We start from the raw sequence: 21732 nt of genomic DNA on the forward strand, positions 1-21732 counted from the left end.
CTCGAAGATATATACATTTTCACTTTTCGCATCAATCCGTCGCACTTTTATCATGAAAAGACTTTGAAACAGATGTGAAGATTTGTAGTCCGCGTCTCTAGACTCAATTAAAATCTGATATATTTGTGCCCAAGCTATTAGTAGTCCAATATTTGCACAATTTTCAGAGAATCAAGTAGTGGTGTTATTATTGGGGATAGGATGGGACTGTAGTATAAAAGGGGTATATTCGCTTACAGTGGCTACACTTCAACATGATCCCGACCACTGCACGTTATATAAAAGTGCATATGTAATTGCGAAATTCTTGAAGTGACATGAATGATAGACAAACCTAAACTTTGGGTTGGAGTTGCCTTTCAATCGGCATATGACATCGTACCCGCAATTCGGCAGATAATTGAAGATTTCGATCGCATTCCACTTATTATTGTTTAGCGCCACTTAGGTCCTTGTGATTGCTTATCGTAGCATCTACTCCGTGCCCCTCGCCTCTCGGTGGCTCCGTTCATGACACGGAATAAAAATGGGAACTGCCAACATAGACACTTGAAACCTCTAGTTGGTACGTACTTGTTTGTGTTAATATTCACCATAGGTAGGACACATATCGTACTGCTGAACGAATCCGAAAATTATCAGTTGGCGTTGGATGATACAGCATCATCATATCCTGACCGCCGGGCAGACAAGTTGCTAGCTACTGTTGGTGATTCTACACTCTGTACGAATTGTGCCATGCCGAAGTCTCGAAATATCAAAATCATGCGACTCGAGTTTTAACTATTTTTGGAGATAAGCGCAAAGATGCTCACTCGACTTTATTATCCTGACCCTTTTTGGAATCCACAATAATCGAAAGCTTAAAACCATTTTGGGGTATTCACTGATTCACTCATTTTGTCATTTTGTCACACAATCCTTGCTCTCTGAAGGCGAGTCGCTGGTGCCCGAAAAATACCGTAGCAAACATTCTGCAGACTACGGAGTAGTAGCGCAACGTACCTTGGGCAAATCAGCCAGCGAAACTATTTTAAACTCTTACAAAACCATACATAACCGTACATAATCCTCGACTTTCTACGGTCCATCATCCAACATTTCACTTTTTTTCTCCTCAAGGATACTTATAAACGCTTCTCTACCCTCCTAGTTCAATCTCTACATCTGAATTCCTGACTACTCAATACTCACTCAATACTCAACACACTCAATCCTCTACTCCCGACATTCTACAAAGGTCTCACTTTCGACACCCACATACCTTGTCGGTCATCCACTCTTAAACAACCTCATCTCCATCATTCACATTCATTCAGTCTTACTCGAGTTGTTTCTGGTTCAAATCATCCTACTATAACTACCACACTATTTAAACCTGTCTCGACTCCAAAAGTCCTTTGCAAAAATCTACTTCTCAATTTCTATCGATTTCATTTGAGAGTGCAGAATAAAGAACATCGTCAAAATGTCTGCCGTTGCTGCGAAAAATCGTTTGATGTCCGAGTACAAGGGACTGGCCAAAGAGAAATGGGTCAATATCGAAGTAGGAGACTCTTGCATAATGGCTGCTCTTCTCGAAACTCACTAACTTTATTGCACAGATGAATGAAGACTCCCTCTTTAAATGGCAAGTTGGTTTGATGGTTGTTAACGATGAGAGTGCTTTCAACGGTGCTTACTTTAAGGTGAGAATTCTTTGTTTTATTATGTTTTACAGCCACTGATTTTCAATCGCAGGCCGAAATGACTTTCACCGACAATTATCCTTACAGCCCTCCTACCTTCAAATTCCTCCGACCCATTCAACACCCTAATATCTATCCCGACGGTAAATTATGTATCTCAATCTTGCACCCACCTGGAGAAGACGAGCAATCCGGAGAATCTGCCAGTGAACGTTGGTCACCTCTACAAGGGGTTGAATCTGTCTTGCGTTCCATCCTTCTGCTCCTTGATGATCCCGAGATCAATTCTCCCGCCAATGTCGATGCTGGGGTTATGTACCGTGATTCTAGGGAAAAATACAACGAGAAGGCTAAAGAGGCTGTTGCTGCTTCGAAGCAGGATATTCCGGCTGGTTTCGAAATGCCGAAAACACTTGAGACTGCCCCTCCTGCGAAACTTGTAGATGACGACGCGTTCTGGGCCGAGAGTGATGAAGAGGACGACTTTGGCGCCAGCGATAGCTCGGATGAAGAAATGGAGAACGAAGACGAAGAGGAAGAAGATGGTGAGGAGCAAGAAGAGGACGATGAAGATATGGAAGATTAAATAGGGAAGAACTATCAAGTCTAACTCGTTCTTCAAGTTCATTGCTTCTCTCGAACCTCCCAAACATTTTCGATACTGGCTACTTTGCTAAAGTTGCATATGGTCACAACTTGCGATAGAGGGAGGGTCATTTTATTCTATTTTACAATGCATAGCACAGCGGCGGTCCGCTCGGTTTACATGGGGGGCGCAAAGGACAATGCAAGCATATTTGCATTCCAGGCGTACGTATAACATGCTTTTTACATTGATGGATCTTAGCGCTTTTAGATTATGGGGAATATGGATTGGGTGTTACGTATTTTGGAGGGCATAATTTGTCTATGGCTTTTGCAGTAGGCAGTGAGATAGGGTAAATAGTTGCAGGCAGTGAATAGGAATATTTCAATACAAGATAAGTTCGCAATAAATGGTGTTGATAGTTCATACTGCTCGCACTTAAGATGGACGTCATCTATTTTCTGCCCGTGGCGGCATGAGGCTTCGCCAATTCAGAGTGATTCCAATCTTCCCCTTCTCTGAAATGTTTTAAAGCTTGCGAGACAGTCATTGTGCCTAGTTTTTGATGAAAGGGTTTTGCATAGCGTAAGGTTTCTATGCTACGCCAAATCATATGGTTGTGGTAATGTAGGTAGCTCAAATGTTCTATGAGTATCAGACAATGGACGCTTTGATGCTGGGTGAAGGGGGGTCATGAGGGGATTCCCCTTTATGCCTGCACTTCCACACCCAGAAATATATAGTTCTAAAGGCTCTAAAACAATGAATGTAGCGCATCCGCAGTAAGCGATACACTAATGAGAATCCTATCATACATAGGTATGTACTTTGACGTGATTCCTCTATGCATTTCCTACTCACTATACCTCTAATCTCTTAGGGAATGGGTTAGGTTAGTTTCCTCCTCCAGATTCAAGAAGTTTCGATTAGAATAAGATATGGGAAGTAATACAAACATACTGAAGGAAACCTTTGGAAACTAGGAATATGTAATAGATCATCATCTAGTACAAATTTTAGTCTTGCTAGTGAGGGTCTCTAGGTTTCTCTAGAACTCTCACGTTGATATGACTGCTTAACTTCTTATAGATTGTGTTTGAGATGGCATGAGGGTTCCTTCTTGTTTACTTTACAACTTGATATGATTCATTCATCGTTTTTAGAATGAGATAGACAGTTGAACTGTTCGTCATATAAAGCTCAATCCTTTTGGCGGGAAAGGGATATAGATAACACTCTTGCTTCTATACTATAACTGCTCTTTGATGGTTCATGAGAACGGCAGACAGACATCTCAATATATTGTTCAGTCTTGCTATAAGGTTGATTTTCCTTCAGGTATACATAGGTAGTATTCAATTAGAGGTCATTTGAAACCTGTGTATTCTGATTATCAGATTACCCTCGAGCTCGGAGATGACCCTTCTTGAGGAACAACCTCTTTCCGTAGTGAATAAGCTCCGCCACTACTATTCATTTCCAGGTTGGGCTTAGTATGATCTACTGCGTGATATTTCTTCGAAGTAAAGGTTGTGGTCCTGGTGGGGTTGATATGAAGCTCGGACGTATATGCTCCCCAGCCCTAACATCCCCCAGATCTCGACCATCAAACAATTCCCATCTTGTTTTGTTAACCTTCTTTAGCAAACTACCCTAAAGGCTACTAGTAGCTGGACCCTGTTTGTCATATTGGCAGACCAGCTTATCTATTCAAACATCTGATTGACTTACCGGTTTTTGCTTCTTCGTTTTTGCTTTATGACCTGGGGAGAAACCAGAACCTTCAAGAATCTCATAGCTGCAAAGGTCAAAAGTCAAGATCAACTTGAAGCTTGCTACCACTGCGACCATGGCAGCACAACCAGCTGCTCAAGATGTGCAATCCTTTCTGGACATGACTGGACAGACAAACCGACAAGAAGCTATCTTGAGGTTAAAGGTGGGGTCCTTCCAGCTAGATAATTTCTTCCAAAGTGCGATGCTAATTTATACAGGGCAACAATAATAATGTTCAGCAAGCAATCAACGAGTACTATGATGATCTTGAAACTGGAAGGAACCCTAATCGAGTCAGTATGAAATCGCACGATGTGGTATATAGTCACTGATTTGATGGTGGCAGTACACTTGGGATGACAGCCAATTCAACAAAGATCGTGATGGAGGTGGTGCACAACATGGTATTTGTGTGTTCTCTTATTTCGAATCAAACATTTGAAGACTCTTACTGATGACTTTTTTCCCTGCAGCTTTTGCAGTCCAAGGCCCAGATGAATTCCCCGCCTTTACTCATTTCGAAAGTGCTGCACCCTCCAGACCACCATCTAGAACTAGTAACAACAAGTCGCCTCTGAGCAAAGCTGTGGATCTCACGACTAATGGTATGTCCTCTTTCAAACCTTCGGTTTGCATATTCTAACGCATTATTCGGCAGATTCTACCACTGCCTTTACCCAATATGTCGACAATGATGATAAAGAACTCCAGCAAGCGCTTGCTGCTTCTATGGCAGACTCCAGCTTGCCCCCACAAGAATCTGGTATAGTGGGAACAGACAAACCTTACTTTGGTCCTGCTACAAGATCCGACTATGGAGACAATTGGGCCATGGTTCCTATATCAACTGTCAAGGAAATCTATGAAGACCCAGAACCTCGGGATCGCATGCGAATCTGGGAAGACACAAGGCCTACCACACCTGCATTTTTTAAGCCTTCTGGAGATGCACATAGACTAGGTGCTCTTCTGACAATCTATTACAACATTCCCATTGCCCGTGAGGTATTCCTCAGAAGAGACAACATCGAGACCTACTATCCATACGAGGCTGGTTGGTGGAGCGGCAGACCAATAGAACACCCCATCGCATCGTTGCAAGAAGATCCCAACTTTGTAGCTGACGATCGACGATTTGGCCAGGAGCTCCAGAAGGTCATGGCTTTCTTAGACAAGACAGAGCGAAGCTACGGTTCTGTGGATGTTATTACCGAACTTCCATATATGCAACAGAACGCTAGGAACGATGTTGAGACGGATTTCTTCCTGTGCTTCAAGAATTTGATGCAGGGCAAGGCACCATTGAAACATATCTTTTCTTCAGCTACTAATGCTCCAGATCCCGACTCTGATGGAAACACCATATTTGCCATATTCGACCTTCATCTTCCTACAAAAGATTCTCTTATCGATAATCTTTATGATCTTGCAGATGGAGCTCTATGGGATGGTTGTCCTCTTACTCTCGAACACTGGCCCTTCTTGAATCATCTTGGCGACGTCATTTCTTTCAGAATCAAAGGTGATAAGCAGAATGATCAGAAAGCAATTGAAGTGCCAGTAGTATGGTATCCTGATAGATATCTACAGTTCGTATCTGAAGAAACATTAGCTATGCGTAGAGAAAAGCAAAATTTGCAGCTAAAAATTCAGGATATTTCTCGCCAAGAGAGGCAATTAAAATGGACCACTCACAATGGAAGAACACTTCTAGTTGAAGATGTTATGAAATTGTCACTCAATCATGATCAGAATGAGCTTCCACCCAGCAATAAGAGCATGGATGATCTTACCTCTGAGATTTCTATGGGCGGATCAAAGAGCGCAGATTTGTCTAAAGGACTCAAAAAGTTGATGGATAATGTAAACGCAAAGCTGAAAAGTAAGTTCACACAGGCTGATCAATGATTATCCAGCTAACAGCAATTAGAGCTACAAGATGAAAGAGAAAAAGCCAAAGAAGCTTGGAGAGAGCTTTCGAAGTTGTATACAGACCCCGCCAAGTCTTCTCGGATATTGCACAGATATACTCTTCGTGGCGTAAGCTTGACTAAGGAGACGACATACGTTTGCACCCGTATAGCACCGGATCTCATCGATTTTGCCGCTAGCGAAGAAGAGCGTGTTCCTCCTAGTGATGGTCAGTGGTGGAGAATGCACTTCAGTACCTCGTCTCCCCCTTCAAGAACAGTGGAAGTGAGTATTATGAGAATTGAACTTGTGAAAATTCATTAACAAACCATTAGAAAACCACCTTGGAGAAAGTTTTGGAGGATATTAGACTCCAGAATGAGACGGCAATTCTAGTCTATGCTTCTGACGCGGCAATGGAGACGGCTACGCGTTCAACACCACACGAACTTGGGGTATGTTCGTTCCTTTATGCGCCCTCATAATTTTACTAACAATATTTAGTCTTTCATTTTTCAGGATAATGCCGCTTTTAGAAAGGAATTATCCAAGGCTCAACCTCCAGTGAATTCTCCTGACGAATCACAGCACTCACCAAGATCGCCAGGAAAGCGTAAGCGTGAGCAGAACACATCTACCTCAGCCTACAATGACGAATGGAATGGAGTTGGATCTTCTTCAAACACTTCTAGAAACTCAAACACTTCGGTGAATGACGAACGAAATGGAGTCAAAAATGAACCTCCGTACACTGACGCTTCGTGGGCGATGTCTCAATCGCAGGCTCTACAGACCCGTTACACTCTGAGTGGCCCACTCATTGTGGGTGTTGATCCATTTCCCAACGACACACCACAAGAAATGCAAGAACGTAGTGGAAGCGGCATGTTACAAAACTTCACTGGCAACTCTGTCGAGAAAGGCGTGATTAATGATAGCATGGAGATTGAAGATATCGAGACCGATGAAATTCAGCGCGAGGAAGAAGACGTCAAACTGCCTACCCGTCAGAAAGATGACGGCACTACAGCTAAACGGGTTGGATTCGCTGAGTAGGTTTGTTTGGGCTCGAATGATATTTTGGGTTTCTCGCATAGTCGATGAGCCAAGATAGATGGATGATATTTTGAAGTGCATATTCTCATCATGTACATATTGAAAGGCACAATACTCTGGAGGCATAAATTTTGAAGCATGATGCATCAGGAATGGATCACATGATTCAGTAGACTAGAGATGTTCGTAGGATACCCAATTGAAGCAATTACAAATGTTAAAATATCTGTGCCTACGGTTTCCTTGGCTGATGTGAAAGTATATATTGTGGAGTGCTAAATAGCATTTGTATTTATTATGAATCGTCATTTCATTCCTCATTTCTCATATAACATTCAACCTAATCAAGGAAGTATGTTTCTCTTCTTTCCATCCATCCGTGCATCCCAAGACACTTGGAACCTCAGTCCAAATCATGCACGCTTGCTATATCCCGCTCTCACTCCAGTTCCGCTAGCTAATATAAACAATAGGAAATCCCTCCCCATACGCCGAAACCCCCCAAAAAGCAACGCAAAATCCGCCTACAAAATATCTTTCAAAGCCCGCTTTTGCTCCACCGTCAAACTCGTCGGGAACTTCACATTATACTTCACGATAAAGCTACCCCTCGTGCCTGGTTGCTTGCTCAGGGGCATGCCCAAATCGGGATATGAATCTGAGGAGCCGGGTTGAGTGGGTCCTCCTTTGTCGAGAGAGATGTTTTTACCATCGATGGTTGTGACGGTGCGATTCCAGCCTGTTAGGGCTTCTTTAAGATCAAGGTCGACGGTCATGATTAGGTCGTCACCGTCGCGAGTTAGGTAGGGATGTTTTTTCTAGTGGGTGGGTTAGTTATATTTCTCATTTATGGGTAAAACGGGGGAAGCCGTGGTGGGAGAGTATAACATACCTCTTCAATAACAAAATGTAAATCTTGCTGTCCTCCCTCCTCTTGGTCACCCACACCCTTGAACTTAATCTTACTTCCCTTCTTCAATCCGGGTTTGATATCCATCTCTAGAATGCGATCGGTGGTTTGTCTCTTGCCTGTTTCCGGGTCGAAAGTCTTCCGCTTAATCTTCATCTTCTTATGACAACCCTTGAACAATTCTTCCAGACTCAACGCTAGAGGTTTTTCCACCGTCGTCACCTCAGGAGTCTCCGCCCTCGGTCTAGCTGGTTCCGCACCTTGGAATGCCGAGCGTGCAGGTCTAGATCGTCCGCCTGCTCCTCCAGGACTAGAGCGTGGCATTCCTCCTCCCATACTTGCGAAAATATCGTCCATTCCATCCGCACCACCTCCCGCTCCTTGACCTCTCAAAAATTCACTGAAAATCGATTCTGGATTGCTGAAACTAAATCCTCCACCACCTGGCCCGCCCGCGCTACTGAAGTCATAGTGGAATGTCTTTCCTCTGGGCATGCCACCAGAGGAACTAAAGCTTTCAAAACCGCCAGGCATGCCTCCTGCGCTTGCATATGGGTTTCCGCCGCTGGTACCAGGCTCGGGTGGTGGGGGACCACCGCGAAGCATAAATTCTAATCCATATTGGTCGTAAGTTTTGCGCTTTTCGGGATCCGAGAGAATCTCGTAGGCTTGGGATACTTCTTTGAATTTTTCAGCCGAGTCGGGCTTATCTTTGTTTTTGTCAGGATGATGCTTTAGGGCCATTGCACTGTTGGTGTGTTAGTTTTCATTTTTCTTTGAATAAGCTGGGAGTAGTGGTGGACGGGATGAACATAAGTTGATTATGAAGGAGGAAATTTTGCAATATTGTACATACCGATATGCTTTTTTAATTTCTTGTTGATTGGCAGAAGGCGTGATGCCTAATGCATCGTAAAGTTTTGTTTCTGCTACCATGCTTGCTACTCTTCGAATGTATGTTGTGTATGTTGCTGTCGAAGTATGGTTTGAGAAGGGAAGCAAAAAGTCGTGAAGTTGTTAGATGAGCTGAGCACAACTTCAAAGATCAACAACAAACTGCAAATTCTGGTCCAATGAAAATGTTGACTATCGACTATGAGTTGCAAATTGGTTGTAGGAAGGCTTTAAAACGGTCGTCCACTAGAATTTGAATGTATGTCGTCAGTGACCAGGATCGCGAGAAGAAAAAAACAGCAGACAAAGGTCGGATTATAAAAGACCTCTCAAAGGATTCGAAGGAATGTTGTGTGTTGGATATTTATGTGCTGTTTTTCCTAGTGGTGGCTGGCGAGTCTGTGGTTGGATTGATGGATTAATGGATTGATGGATTGATGGATTGGTTGATCTGGTGAGACTTGACGGATAGAAGCAAGGAAAAATGATGTTCGTTTGTTCTTTCCTCACGAGAATACAAGGAAATGGTGAATTGTGAAATTTACATACCACTTTAATAAGATTCTTCCAAAGATCTCGTGATTGTGATTCTGATTGTGATTGTGACTGTGATTGTGATTGTGAGCTATGAGTTGTATTCACACCCCCCTCCTTAATTTGTTGGCTAGTCTGGGTATGAGTCCGTCCTCCTTGTTGTCTTTTGCCTAGATAGCTCTATCTTTTTTCGTGTTGTCGGAAGAAGAGGATATGTAGAATGGAATTGTAATCCTTTGTTGTTGGTGTTGTTGTTGTTGTTGTTCTTCTTGTTCTTGTCAAGTAAGTATGTACCTACGTACTTGGTATTCAAATGGAATTGAGTTGAGATGAGAGATTGAATTGTTATAATTAATTGGCTAACGTTAACCAGTCTTGATTAACTTTGAATGTATGTGTGTGTGTAGATATCAAAGGGTGTGAATGAGTGTTGGAAGCTTTAAAAGTTTACTATTGATCTACAGTCCATACCTCCTCCGCGCAAAGGACCTCCAGCTGGTATATCTATCTTCCCTTCCATCAACATCCCTCATCCACCAACAGAATCAAGAATCTTCCATCTTTCCCTCCCCGCCATTCAGAGATTGGGTGGTGACGTTGTTAACAGTGGGGAATTTGGGTGTTCCATCAGACAGGGGATGCATCGATAGTGATGGAAGCTTCGAGAACCTTCTCCCATTGTGACCATTGATGGTATGGATGTATTAATCAATTGATCAAATAGCGAGATTCTTTGTACGAGAGAGACTAAAGGGAAAGGGATCTGGATCTATTCGAGGAAACAATGAAATGTAACAACATTTGTGTATAAAACCAATTCGAGATACTAACCTGACCTAGGGATAGGTTATATATCGTATCTTGTCTCGGATTCTTCGGATTCTAATCAGCATGTCTAGCTACCTAACAGAGGTGACGATTTCCATGGATACCTAGATATTCATGTCACTTCAGCTTCACCAGCCACATCATCCACCAACTAGGAACCTCCAGCCACCAGGGCTATATGCTCACTAGCCACTGATACGCGCTTTAATCTGATCCTCAGGCGATCCTTGATCCTTTACCACCTTACTATCACGCTCCACAAACCTTTCGTTCTCCGCCGTCATACCCGTCAAAAACTGCCCATTCGCATCCAAGGTACTTGGGCTCTTGAATACGTTAAAAGCTGAACCTTTGAGAAATGCTGGACGGGAAATCTATGAAAGGGAAGTTAGTTGGGCTGAGAGATGGCATGAGCGAAGAGTGTTCTGTACTTTGAGAGATTCGCGGCCGTCTCTTGTTTTGGGCTTGGGGCACTCTTCGGTACCCATACCTTCATAACTGGGAAGGGTTAGCGACAGACCTGAGAGCTCCAAAGGCTTGGAAAGAAAACCTACCCAAAATTGTCATCCCCTCGACCGTCCTGCTTCTTAACTTTAAGCGAATGTTCGAAATAATGCTTCATCACTAGGAGCATTTCATCCCAGAGCTTGCATAACTCTGGGTCGCTGGTCGAATCGAGATAGAAGGACCCATAGCTTCAACAAGCGTCGAGCAACTTCTTGCCCTCTGCTTCATTCTCGGCTCGGAGGAGATCGAGGTAAATTGTTGGCAAATTTTTTGAAACGATGATCGGGTCAGTGATAGCCATTGCTGGAGATTTGAAGCTTTGATAAAGTTGATAGGAGTGTGTATGGAGTTATGAAGATCTTGATTGGAGTGATGGTCTGAATCCAAATAGTTGCAGCTTTAGACTATCTTATATAGCTGGAGGGGGGCAAGATCGTGATGAGCTTCAGCAAGTGGTTGGATGACCGCTCTCGCATCTAAAGACATCACCAGTGCTGGCCAAGAGCTCACCCATGTGAGGATATGATATGACAGTGAAGTTGCAGTGTCAGATCATGCCATGTTCGCCTCCTGGATACTATTGTCATATTAAAAGAGTCAGGATCGTAACATTCAGGGTTGAGATGAATCAAATGTTCGATGAGTCTATTCTTGAAACTACTATGTAGTGCCGGACCGCGCATGTCTAAACCATTCTTCAACCTTCTAGTACAGAGTTGGAAACAGGAAAGAATCTTTAGATACGCAATTAATTTCGGTCAACGCCTGCGTGCGCCAGAGTGCTCTCATCAGGAATTTTCCTTCATCACACACACTTATTCTGACTGTTAACTCCCTTGACTTTGACTGTCAAATCATGTCACATCGTTCGTCAAGGTCTGACTGCATCGTTAACTTCACGATGTTTGGCAGTCAAACCATGGCTACAAATGGCGTGCGAGACGATGCTACTCAAGACGGAATGTTCTAAACTTAGTGGTCAAATTGCCCATGGTATCGTGTGATCGTTGTGGCCCACTGGAAGGATTCAGACGTGCGTTCTTCAAGGGTGCTCTCGCTTCTGTACTGAAGCTTTGTTCGACACTAACTGTCGTCCGATAAGCCCTAAGAGCGAGTATAATTGAACATTACATTAGAGTATGCGGCTTGGATAATAGCGTATTTTTTTAATACTACGGTAGTATCGAAGAAAGCTCATGTAGCCCCTTGATCGCCTATCTAATGATGCGTTGCATTGCGTGGTATCCTAGGGTGTGGGGGTTCTGCAAAGAAGAGTCGCTTAAGCGGCAGCTGGGGTTAGAAACCAAATCTTTCCCATTCATATTTCTACTCCACGTCACAATCATGACATCAAAGTGCGCTGCAGGTTAGATAAATGATTTGTCCCCAGGTTACGCGATCTCGCAGTCTCGGTAGTCAGGCCCGAGGGGTCTTGCATACGGGAAAACTCGACTTGTTCACGTTTCCTACGCTAACTGGCATGGCTTATGAGATTAAGCGACAAAATAAGCTTATGTCGCCAACACCTAGCTTCAAGATAAGTCGAAGGTATTGGTGGCTTGACTTTTTATCTCCCTGATTTTATGAAGATCTCATCAGTCTGAATCATCCTGTGAACGATGAATATCGTTGTATTGCAAAACATTTACTCCGCTAGCTAAGCTTCATATATAACAAGGGTATGGACCGCATCAAGTTGTATCTGCAGGGTGGTCCGAGAATTCTCAAGCTTCCTTAGATCTGAGCTAGTTCGTACAAGAACAAATAAGTTACATTGCCAGGTGGTTGACTTGCTTGCTAGCTTTGACATTAAACGAATTTATCCTCTGACAGCTTGGACTTCATCTCCGATGCAGGATCTTCTGAGAATATCCAGTCTATGCTTTTTACGCTGGGAGTGAATCACTTGAAGATCAAGTGGCTTGAGACAGCCATGCAAAGAGTAAATTATATTCATCTCAAAAGTTTTTGAGGATCTGCATTTTTTTTGTTTCTTCAATATAACATTATTCGCATTCGCATGCAGTTAACGGTTCGTTCTATCTAATTCGAAATTGTGTGGGGAAAGGAGGGGATGGATACTCATACCCGTGAGGCTCCTTTTCCTTGAGCAGGGTTTCTTCGAGTCGTAGTTCGCGTCAACGTCTGTGAACGCGGGTTTTACTGCTCCATACTGCCAATTTTTCGCAGAATAGCTTGCCTCGATTCAATAACTTTATTCGACGTCTTGGTTATCCTGGAAAGTTCGGGAGTCCCTATCCTCAATCTGTCGTCTCGCAAGAGAAGAAGGCTGAGGAACTTTCTGTAGCTGGCTTGTCCATCATGTCTAAGGGCAAGCTTAGCGGTAATAAAAATCTATGGTGTCGAGAGTTCGAGGATAGCCTTCTGGATGACCCAGAGGGGTTCTCTATTCCGGAGAATGCATACGATTGGACAAGACGCTACAAAGAGCACGCGACCCAAGAACTCGCACTAGGTTTCGAAAATGGAAATCTCATTTCTGTCGACGGGAAAAAGCTCACTCTTATCCGAGCTATCGCGCTTCTCGACAATGAAGTAGGAAAATATGGTGACGGTCGATTTGTAGGGCTTGAGCTTCTGAGCACAGATCAGAAGGTTCTGCTGCCATCATCATGGAAGCGCTTCGATCTCTCGAGATTGCCACTTTGGAAAGCAAAACTCTAAAATTGAAGCAACAGCTGGAACAGAAATGGACTCGGGAAGCTATTGCGGGTCATTGGGGAAGCGCGTGTCATAACATGTGTGATGTCGCTATTGCTGCATCTTTGAATGGGGTCGGTGGTACTGTTACTTACGTTATCGATTCTATGCGTTTTTTGCCTTATGCTATTAAGGCGCAGAATCCGAGCTATGTGAGAGATCAGGATCAATGGGAACGAGCTCAGCAAGGACTTGGTGAGGTTAGAAGTATGATGTAGTAGTGGGGTATCAGGGGTGAAAATGGGGAATGTTTATTTTTGAGGTGCTGTTTGTATTGACATAGGCTACCTATGTTTTTTTTTTCTTTTGTAGTTTCTTTCAGTTCATCATTCAATAGATCCAATACTTTCGATGCTTCTCAAAATTAGCTTGATACACCTCCTACAGATAGTGGTCTAGAATACTTTTGCGAGTGTTGTTAATGTTGTGATGCCAGGGGTAGAAACGACAGGGTCCATATAGCCGCCATGCAAGGGTAAGATCAACACATAAGACTAACGGGGTTGTCAGATTATAGTAAGCCTACAGTCGGGAATCCGGTATAGAACAGACCGGTGCAATCAACAAGGGTATTCGTCTGTGGAGTGTGGTGTGTTCAAAGCTTGGACCATGGAACTACCTCAACTGGGTAGGTGCATATGCATGGCGCCATTGCAGGGGTTTCTACCCCCCCCCCCCCCCCGAGCTCAAGTTTCCAAATTTGAGTTACGGACGTGCCTGGGTGCGTAAGTAAGCTTGATATATAAAAACATGTATTCTTACCTGTACTCACGTCTCGGACAAACGCATAGGTATGCAGTTGTTTCGATTCGCAAGATCGTATGCTCTTCTGCATTGTTCGTCCTCGGCAAATCTATACCGTAAGCGACTGGGTGTTAGAAACTACACGTGTGGCTTCCAAATCGTATTTCTAAACCCCAAGTCTTCACGTTTCCCTTTTTGGATTTTCCCGCACATAACTGGCAAATCACTAGATATCCGCACCAAGCAAACTCATCTACCAACAAGATGGAGACAAGTTCTTCCACCCCCGCCAAAATCCTCTCCATCATCCCCATCTCCACCCTCCTAGACCCAGACCAAGCATTCCTCAAAGACTCCTCCAACATCTCACATGCCCTAATCACCGCCTCCACCATCTCTACGTGCAAGGCGTCGGTCAACCCTTCGACATCGGAACCATGACATCCAACATCCGCAGTAAGAGCACCTTCACCTTCGAAGTCCAATCCGTGCGTCAGCCCGCTCACAGAAGCCAAATTCTCCACCTCCCCGCTTTTCCCCGGTCGGAATATCGCATTTCGAGAGCGGAGAAATCGTGCATCAACATGCATGTTGATGTCGAGAAACGGAATCTGTATTCGCGCTTCCATTCCGCGGGACGTATTCTCAGTCTTGTGATTGTTGCGCTCGTGCGTGCTTGCGCCGCTGACGGAGTCCAAGGCGTCGCAGTATCCGGATTCGGCGGCCGTGGTGTGTGGGGGTGCGATGGAGGGGACGCATAAATATGTGATTCAGGCGAAGACAGATGAGTTTGTGAAATTGGCGAGATCGGTTATGATTTATTGGTGGTCGATGGAGGAGGTGAGGGAGAAGTGTAGTGGGGTGGGATTGCGGAGGATTTTGCGTTGCCGGAAGGAGAGGTTATGGCGAGAGTGGTGGAGATGGAGGGTTTGGGAAGTTATCCTTGTGGTGAGACGCGTGTGCATGATTGTAGTCAGGTGGGAAGGATTGAGGTGAAGAAGATTTCGCGATCGAAGGGTATGACGAGGGTTTCGTACAAAGTTATATAGGTCGTTTTGTTTTCAATGAGAACTTCAATTTTGACTAGTGGTAATTGAAAGTCTGAATAAAGACTATTGTGTTGGCAATTGGAATGATTATTCTTGTATATGTTCATTTGTAATGCGATGGAGCATCAAATTACTGAAATGTCTGGTTACAGCTTACTACATACAGCATATATAGTACCTAAGGGTAGGTAGTTAAGGCTAATACACTCTTCAAGTGTCCTAGAGAAAAAGGTCACAATTATATATAAATACCCATCAGCACCATAGTTGATCTGGATGTATTTCTACTAACTACTTGTATTATACGCTTTTTTAAGGGGTCTCAATCTAAGTATTTAAAAGTAAAGATCATTCAATCTAAGTCAAGATACCCCACCAGTCCTTCAGAGAGGAGGACTGATATCAAGTCCAGTCACCGTCAACTTAAACGCATCATTTCTAATAAATCATATTAGAAACGTCCCAACCCATCCTATAAGAACAAACATACCTTGAATAACTCCCCGCAACATCCAAATCCAATCTCCCTCTCACACAATCATCAAAATCAACCTCCACCGTAATCAACCCATCATCATCTTCCCACAACGGTCCTTTCAAAATCTCTCCTTGCGGAGAAACAATGCAAGAACCTCCTCGAGATATAAACTCCTCGCTTTCGGATTTCTCGCCGTAGATCCACGCTGGTTGGTTCTGTTTCTTGATGCATTGATTGGCGCTGAGGACAAAGCATCGACCCTCGCACGCGACCGTTCGCATGAGTGCCGTCCAGGCATCACGATTGTCGGCGGTGGGGGCGAGATAGAGATTGACGTTTTGACTGTAGAGGGAGTGGCGCAAGAGAGGCATGTAGTTTTCCCAGCAGATGGCAGCTGCGAGGGTTAGTTTGACGCCTTTGATGGTGGTGGATACGGCGCGGAGTGAAGATGGTTGTCCTTGGCCCCATACCAAGCGTTCACTTCCTGTCTGTATATTGTAAGCGATTTTATCCGGGACATGAAGCTATTTTCTGAAGAAAGACTCACCGGCATCACTTTCCTCCTTTTACCAATTACTATCGCCATGTTAGCTACTTCTTTCTCACAGAATCTTTCTCGTGAAAAAAAAGAACACCTACCTCCCAATTTCGGACACACATAAACCACAGCACAATATAGCGTCCCCCCCGCTCTCTCCACAAACCCCGTCACGATAAAAATCCCCGTCTCTCTCGCCACCAACTCCAATTCCTCCCGTGTCCCATCACCTCTTCTCTCATGACTACCTCCTTCTCCCTGTCCCTCCAACTCCCTCTTTACCCATTTATCTCCCGCCCCTTCAGGCGTATCACCCATATCCACGGCATCCTTGAAATAATTCAAAAACTGTTCTCGACCTTTCTGATCACGCGAACCCACCACAGCCCCGAAATCCGCCCCCCGAGGATACCCACCGAGATAGGCCTCTGGGAAAAGTATCAAATCAGGAAAGGGGGATTGCTTGGACGCCTTGCGACATTGTCGAGACAAAGCCCGGAGCGTTTCCGCAGTGGTAGACAGCGTGTGAGATTGGGAGACTGCGAGGGTAATGATTTGTGGTGCGGCCATTTTTTTGCAAATCAAATTCGATGAGAGGTTTGTCTCTCTGCTGGATTTTGTCTCACGGCAGTAACTGAGTCTTTACCTCCGCAGAATCCTGAACACGTATTATAGCCTGCGGGGGACAAAGTCTCTCGTTTAATTGTTGGCGATGGGGTTGCAGTGTAAGCACTATACCCGATTGGAAACATGCATAGCACGTGCTATGCAGTGGCTATTGATCATAGAATCAAACAATATGTGTTATATCTATTAACACTTTGCAAATTGCAACAAGTAAGTACCATAAGCCTCACCGACATTCTAACCATCTCTTTGCCACTTGGAAGTAGTATCGCATCCACGAAATAGACGCCCATTGAAATTATCACACAGAACTCATTCTCGCATCTGAATAGCATTATTGGTGGAATATGGAACCCCTCGATCTGGACCTGTCTGCAACCCTATCCATAGACCAGCTGGCTTTGAATCGAGAAAAGCACGCCATGAGCCACCAATGAGGGGTTCCCCATCCCGATGTACATCCCGCATGCGTTGCGCACATAACCTAGACAGACCACATCTAGATCATCTCCCGGGATATACAATCCTTGTAGGGGTCTCATTTCCCCTGGGTAGCCGCAGCAGCATGCTGCAGCGTTAACATTGTGCCAGGAACGCTAGTGTGCGTAGCGTAAAAACCCACTACGGTGCTCTAACTCTACGCGAGAAACTAGTCCGTGTGAGGACAGGTCATCATTGTGAGTATTAGAAGATGTGATTATCATAGAATCTAGATCGAGACTGTACGGAATGCAAGGGTGAGCAACGAAAGTAACATTGTCTCGTTGTTTAGTATTTATTCAGATTGTATATGCGTTATGGTTAGTGAGATTGGGACATCGGAAAGCCTGTGTACGATGGGTACTGGAATTGGCGTTGTCGCTGATGAGCCGATTAAGATACATTTGGATCCTGAAGTGTGAGAATCTTCAAATAGGTGCATGGGAAAAATGTTTTTTTGCCGTTTTGGATGCAATCACCGAGGTTGTTGAATCGTATGCTTCCATTTCCTTTGACTCTTCTCTCCTTCTTACTTGATTGTGAATATCAGTTGTTCGACTAGAAACGGCATTTTCGGAGAACTGACAGGTGAGTTGGGCTCTTCTTCTGGAACGTTCGGGAAGACTGATTTAGTATCAAAGATTCCTCAATTCACCTTTGTCAAAGAAGAATTCTTATAATCAAGTGAATCAGCATATCTATGCTATACACTCTAGTGACCAAGTGGCACTATCTCATCAATCGAGTTCATCAAATTGGCCGAGAAGGAAGAATTCGAAGTATATCCAGGGGCTCTGAATGAAGCCGAGGAAGATACTACCAAGCCCGAGAGCATCAAAGAAAGAAGCCTGAGGGTGCTTTCTCGAACCAAGAGTGCAGCGAGCTCGAGATCCAGGTCCTCCTCCCGATGGCGCAGTTGTTGCATGGACACAAGTCTTGTGGGTCACTTGATCATTATGAATAACTGGTAGGTTTTAGTCTTTCGTATCCATGACTTTCTCCTTTAATTCCTCGGAGAGTCTGGGCATGCTTCATGTCAATTGGAAACCTATGTTTATACTGACTAGTCTAGGGGTTTCATCAACTAGTTCGGTGTCTTTCAGGAGTACTGTATCGATTTTCTTGATCGCTCCCCATCGGATGTATCATGGATTGGGAGTATCCAGGTATTTCTAGTATTCTTTATTGGAACATTTACTGGTCGTCTTACCGATGCTGGGTACTTTCGTCTAGTCTTTTGTGAGTAAAGAATTTTCTTCCTTGCTCCATTTCATCTAGCATGTGATATTTTACCGCCACTCGTTAGAGTCGAACTACCTCGAGATTTGCTTTAAATAAAGCACGACGCTAATTTTGTGTAGTGGTCGGGACTATATTTAGCGTGGTAGGCAGGTTTATGGCCTCTCTATCAACACAGTACTGGCAATTGTTCCTCGCTCAGGGAATCTGCTGTGGCCTTGGTATCGGGTGTCTGTTCTGCCCAGCGCTATCAGTTGCATCTACATCTTTCTCAAAGAACAAAATGTTAGCCGTCGGCATATGCGCCTGTGTTAGTGCTACAGGAGGCTTGATCTTCCCAGTCATGTTTCAACAACTAATCACACCTCTTGGCTATGGATGGATCATGAGAATCTTTGGTTTTTTCACTACAGGCTGTTTGACGATCTGTAATAAATTAGCGAAACCGAGACTTCCATCATACGGGATTTTTACAATCCAGTATGATTGATCGGAAACAAAGACTGTTTATATCAATACAGCCACATCTACAAGATAGATGGCATTAAACATCGCGCTCAAGATCAACCCTTCTTCACCATCTACAACCAACTAGGTGCATATAACAGCACTTTTGCCATTTACAACACTCTGAATCATCAGATAGGAGCATTAAACATAAAGTATTGAAAAGTTACGAGATTTCATTGTTGAAAAAAAAAGTCTCAAATGGTTTCCCCAGATCGATCTCAATCGGGAAAATTTCGTATGTAGTAGTTATTATTAAATATGAGAGAAACAAAATATGTGTGTCTCGTAGTTTACATCCATCCCATCTACTGTATCTCATAACGTCTCTGTAACTGCGCCATGTCGCAACACAAACCACATTGAATAAACAAGAAGAAAGGTAAGAAATTGCTCACAATTTTGCCATCCAGCACATCATGGAACTATCATACAACGCCTTTCCAAATCATCTTGAGTCTCTCGTCATTTCATACTATCAATTTCTACTTCTCGCAATCGCTCCATCTTGAAAACTTCTTCTATCTCGCGGCCTGCACAACAGCCGCTCCCACCAAACCCCCCAACTCACCAAAAACGACCCCCTTGAAAATCGTTTCTCCCATCTCTTCAGCCCAATGTCCCGCATCCTTTAATTTTCTCTTCCAATTTTCTTTTTGTGGGGCCGTCAATTCATCCCATGATTTACCTTCATGTTTTTTCTCGTCGTGAAGAACTGCTTTTATAGATGAAGGAAGTTCTGGCGACGTGATATCGGGAGATATTTCTTGGGTTTCAACGTCTGGGACAGGAACTCCGTGGTGGAGGTAGATCTTAGAAGAAGCAGAATTAGGGGAGGGGGAACGGAGGGACGCGAAAAAATCCGGGGTAGATGCGGATGGTGTGTTCGACAGGCTTGTGGAGATCGGAGCGGCGGAGATGTGTGTATTGAGTGCGTGATAATTAGACGGAAACGTGTATGGTTTTCCAATTGCCTCCTGGAAGGGCACCGGTAGATACTTTGCGGCGCCCAAATGAGGTTCCACAACCCCCCTGATCTCCAATACACTTTGCGTTAAGATTGCTGCTAACAACGCTAGGAGCATGGAGAAGATGATTCCAAAAGAGTAAATTGCTTTGCTTGAAGGAAGAGCGACGACGTAGCGAGGTGTGCTTGATTGACCTCTTTTGACAGATAGAGGAACGGGAAATAGGGGGAGGGTGTGGACGATAACCGTATTACTAATACCTGTACTCGCGAGTTTAAGGTGCTGAGGAGGAGTGCTTGCAGTAACAGACTGGGTGGGAGGTGTAAAGTTTGAGAATGTAATTCCTGTAATCACTCCAGGGTGAACATTCTTGAATGTTCGGAAAGGTCTGATAGGTGTGACGAGGTAGTTATTTGCTTCGTGCTGGAGATCAACCTTGAAGAGGGAAATGGAAATATCGTGGCCAGCGACCGCAATCACGAATTGAGTGTAGCCTTGCTCTCCATCGGGAGTTGATGGTGGTGTAAGGTTGACAACTGCGAGTCCAGTAGCCTTCTTTACACTGGATGGCAGTCTGTGTGATTGCGCAATTCTGCACTGTCCTTTGCCACTAGGTGGTAATCTGAGAATTTGTAGTACTACACCTCCCTGGCTATGGATATTCGTGAGCATGATAATAAAATCCTTTGTTAGCCATCTAATCGATCGGAAAGACGGTATCGTAACTGGCTCCCCACTTCTTGACGCAGGTGTAATATATACACATTCAGGTTCTGCCCCATCATTTATTGAGCCAAGCTTTTTAACGTATATATCTTGCTCATCGGCGTACGCGAAAAAAAAATCATCTTTTCCAGTTTGTATGAAATCCATGTCAACTACCTCCTTCGCCAACTTTATAGCACTCCTCGAAATGGGAGGCCCAGTCTGCGCAGGTTGGAAAAGCACTATTTCAGAATCTTTTGCAAACCCAGTCGCAATCGCACCCCATTGCGCTTGTCCTGTATAAGGTCGCGATAATCGAATGACCCTTTGGTATAAATCCCTCTCGACGTTGGTAAACAATGGGCATCTCAAAACCTCGGATAGTTTGCTTGTTATCGCAACAGGCTCTGTAGCCTTTCCCTTTCCTTTTGAAATAGGACTTATTCCAATAACTCGAAAGTGCGCATTCGTCCCTCTAGCCAAGTCTGCCGGACTGGAATTCACTCCTGCGAATAATAAGGTTGTATCTCCTTCAGTTTGGCCGACTGCAAGACTGGCGACATTGTCTTCTTCCTTACTCAAGTCTAGCTCGGCAACTTCAACAAGCTCGTTCGGATTTGAAGTGTCCAAAAGGGTCTAGAAAGTATAGCAATTAGCAGATAAATAAGAGAAAATCAGTTTCCAATATGAATCTCTCTCTCTCAAGAAGACACAGTCTCAGACTTACGATCTTATTTTCCACACCTGATCTTCCTGCACCTCCGCCCCCACCAACTACTAGTCGTGAGGAATCTATCGGATCAAAGTCGCAAGCATACAATGGATATGGCAAGGTCAGTTTTGCAGACGGTATTAAAGGCGCCATCTTCTGAAATCGATTTTGAAATGTTTAAGATAATTTGTGCGACGAAATGCCCGATTTTGTGCAATAGAACTGACGTTCTAAACTTAATTGTTGGGCTGCGTCTTGCAAGGCTAGATATAGG

The 21732-nt window shown here is 44.1% G+C and overlaps 8 protein-coding genes across 8 annotated transcripts; 4 read left to right on the forward strand and 4 right to left on the reverse strand.

Annotated features, from left to right (window-relative positions):
- Positions 1-1068: 1068 nt before the first annotated feature.
- EAE97_000266 (uncharacterized protein) lies at positions 1069-2810 on the forward strand. The gene is made up of 3 exons (XM_038870776.1): positions 1069-1546; positions 1605-1688; positions 1741-2810. The coding sequence occupies exons 1-3, from the start codon at positions 1469-1471 to the stop codon at positions 2272-2274; spliced, it is 696 nt and encodes a 231-aa protein (XP_038738137.1). The 5' UTR covers positions 1069-1468; the 3' UTR covers positions 2275-2810.
- Positions 2811-4123: 1313 nt separating this feature from the next.
- Positions 4124-7017, forward strand: EAE97_000267 (uncharacterized protein; the record flags this gene model as incomplete). The annotated part of the gene is made up of 8 exons (XM_038870777.1): positions 4124-4213; positions 4269-4343; positions 4397-4460; positions 4524-4655; positions 4709-5932; positions 5981-6246; positions 6297-6416; positions 6466-7017. The coding sequence occupies 8 exons, from the start codon at positions 4124-4126 to the stop codon at positions 7015-7017; spliced, it is 2523 nt and encodes an 840-aa protein (XP_038738138.1).
- Positions 7018-7231: 214 nt separating this feature from the next.
- Positions 7232-10188, reverse strand: EAE97_000268 (uncharacterized protein). The gene is made up of 5 exons (XM_038870778.1): positions 9371-10188; positions 9148-9220; positions 8784-9067; positions 7910-8675; positions 7232-7835 (listed from the first exon to the last, which is right to left on the reverse strand). The coding sequence occupies exons 3-5, from the start codon at positions 8861-8863 to the stop codon at positions 7542-7544; spliced, it is 1140 nt and encodes a 379-aa protein (XP_038738139.1). The 5' UTR covers positions 8864-9067; positions 9148-9220; positions 9371-10188; the 3' UTR covers positions 7232-7541.
- Positions 10189-11673, reverse strand: EAE97_000269 (uncharacterized protein). The gene is made up of 4 exons (XM_038870779.1): positions 10738-11673; positions 10615-10681; positions 10288-10557; positions 10189-10228 (listed from the first exon to the last, which is right to left on the reverse strand). Exons 1-3 carry the CDS (start codon positions 10815-10817, stop codon positions 10369-10371), a joined length of 336 nt encoding a protein of 111 aa, XP_038738140.1. The 5' UTR covers positions 10818-11673; the 3' UTR covers positions 10189-10228; positions 10288-10368.
- Positions 11674-12710: 1037 nt separating this feature from the next.
- On the forward strand, positions 12711-13629 carry EAE97_000270 (uncharacterized protein; the record flags this gene model as incomplete). The annotated part of the gene is made up of 3 exons (XM_038870780.1): positions 12711-12722; positions 12881-13246; positions 13294-13629. The coding sequence occupies 3 exons, from the start codon at positions 12711-12713 to the stop codon at positions 13627-13629; spliced, it is 714 nt and encodes a 237-aa protein (XP_038738141.1).
- A 1958-nt stretch (positions 13630-15587) lies between these two features.
- EAE97_000271 (uncharacterized protein) lies at positions 15588-16790 on the reverse strand (the record flags this gene model as incomplete). The annotated part of the gene is made up of 4 exons (XM_038870781.1): positions 15588-15642; positions 15695-16170; positions 16230-16258; positions 16322-16790. The coding sequence occupies 4 exons, from the start codon at positions 16788-16790 to the stop codon at positions 15588-15590; spliced, it is 1029 nt and encodes a 342-aa protein (XP_038738142.1).
- A 1527-nt stretch (positions 16791-18317) lies between these two features.
- EAE97_000272 (uncharacterized protein) lies at positions 18318-19258 on the forward strand (the record flags this gene model as incomplete). Its single annotated transcript, XM_038870782.1, is given in 3 exon segments — positions 18318-18419; positions 18431-18566; positions 18689-19258. 3 exon segments carry the CDS (start codon positions 18318-18320, stop codon positions 19054-19056), a joined length of 606 nt encoding a protein of 201 aa, XP_038738143.1. The 3' UTR covers positions 19057-19258.
- A 336-nt stretch (positions 19259-19594) lies between these two features.
- Positions 19595-21611, reverse strand: EAE97_000273 (uncharacterized protein; the record flags this gene model as incomplete). Its single annotated transcript, XM_038870783.1, has 2 exons — positions 19595-21382; positions 21474-21611. 2 exons carry the CDS (start codon positions 21609-21611, stop codon positions 19595-19597), a joined length of 1926 nt encoding a protein of 641 aa, XP_038738144.1.
- Between the last annotated feature and the right edge of the window lie 121 nt (positions 21612-21732).

Source organism: Botrytis byssoidea (assembly GCF_014898295.1).
Source record: "Botrytis byssoidea strain MUCL 94 chromosome Unknown BBYS_001, whole genome shotgun sequence".
Classification (NCBI taxonomy): Eukaryota; Fungi; Ascomycota; class Leotiomycetes; order Helotiales; family Sclerotiniaceae; genus Botrytis; species Botrytis byssoidea.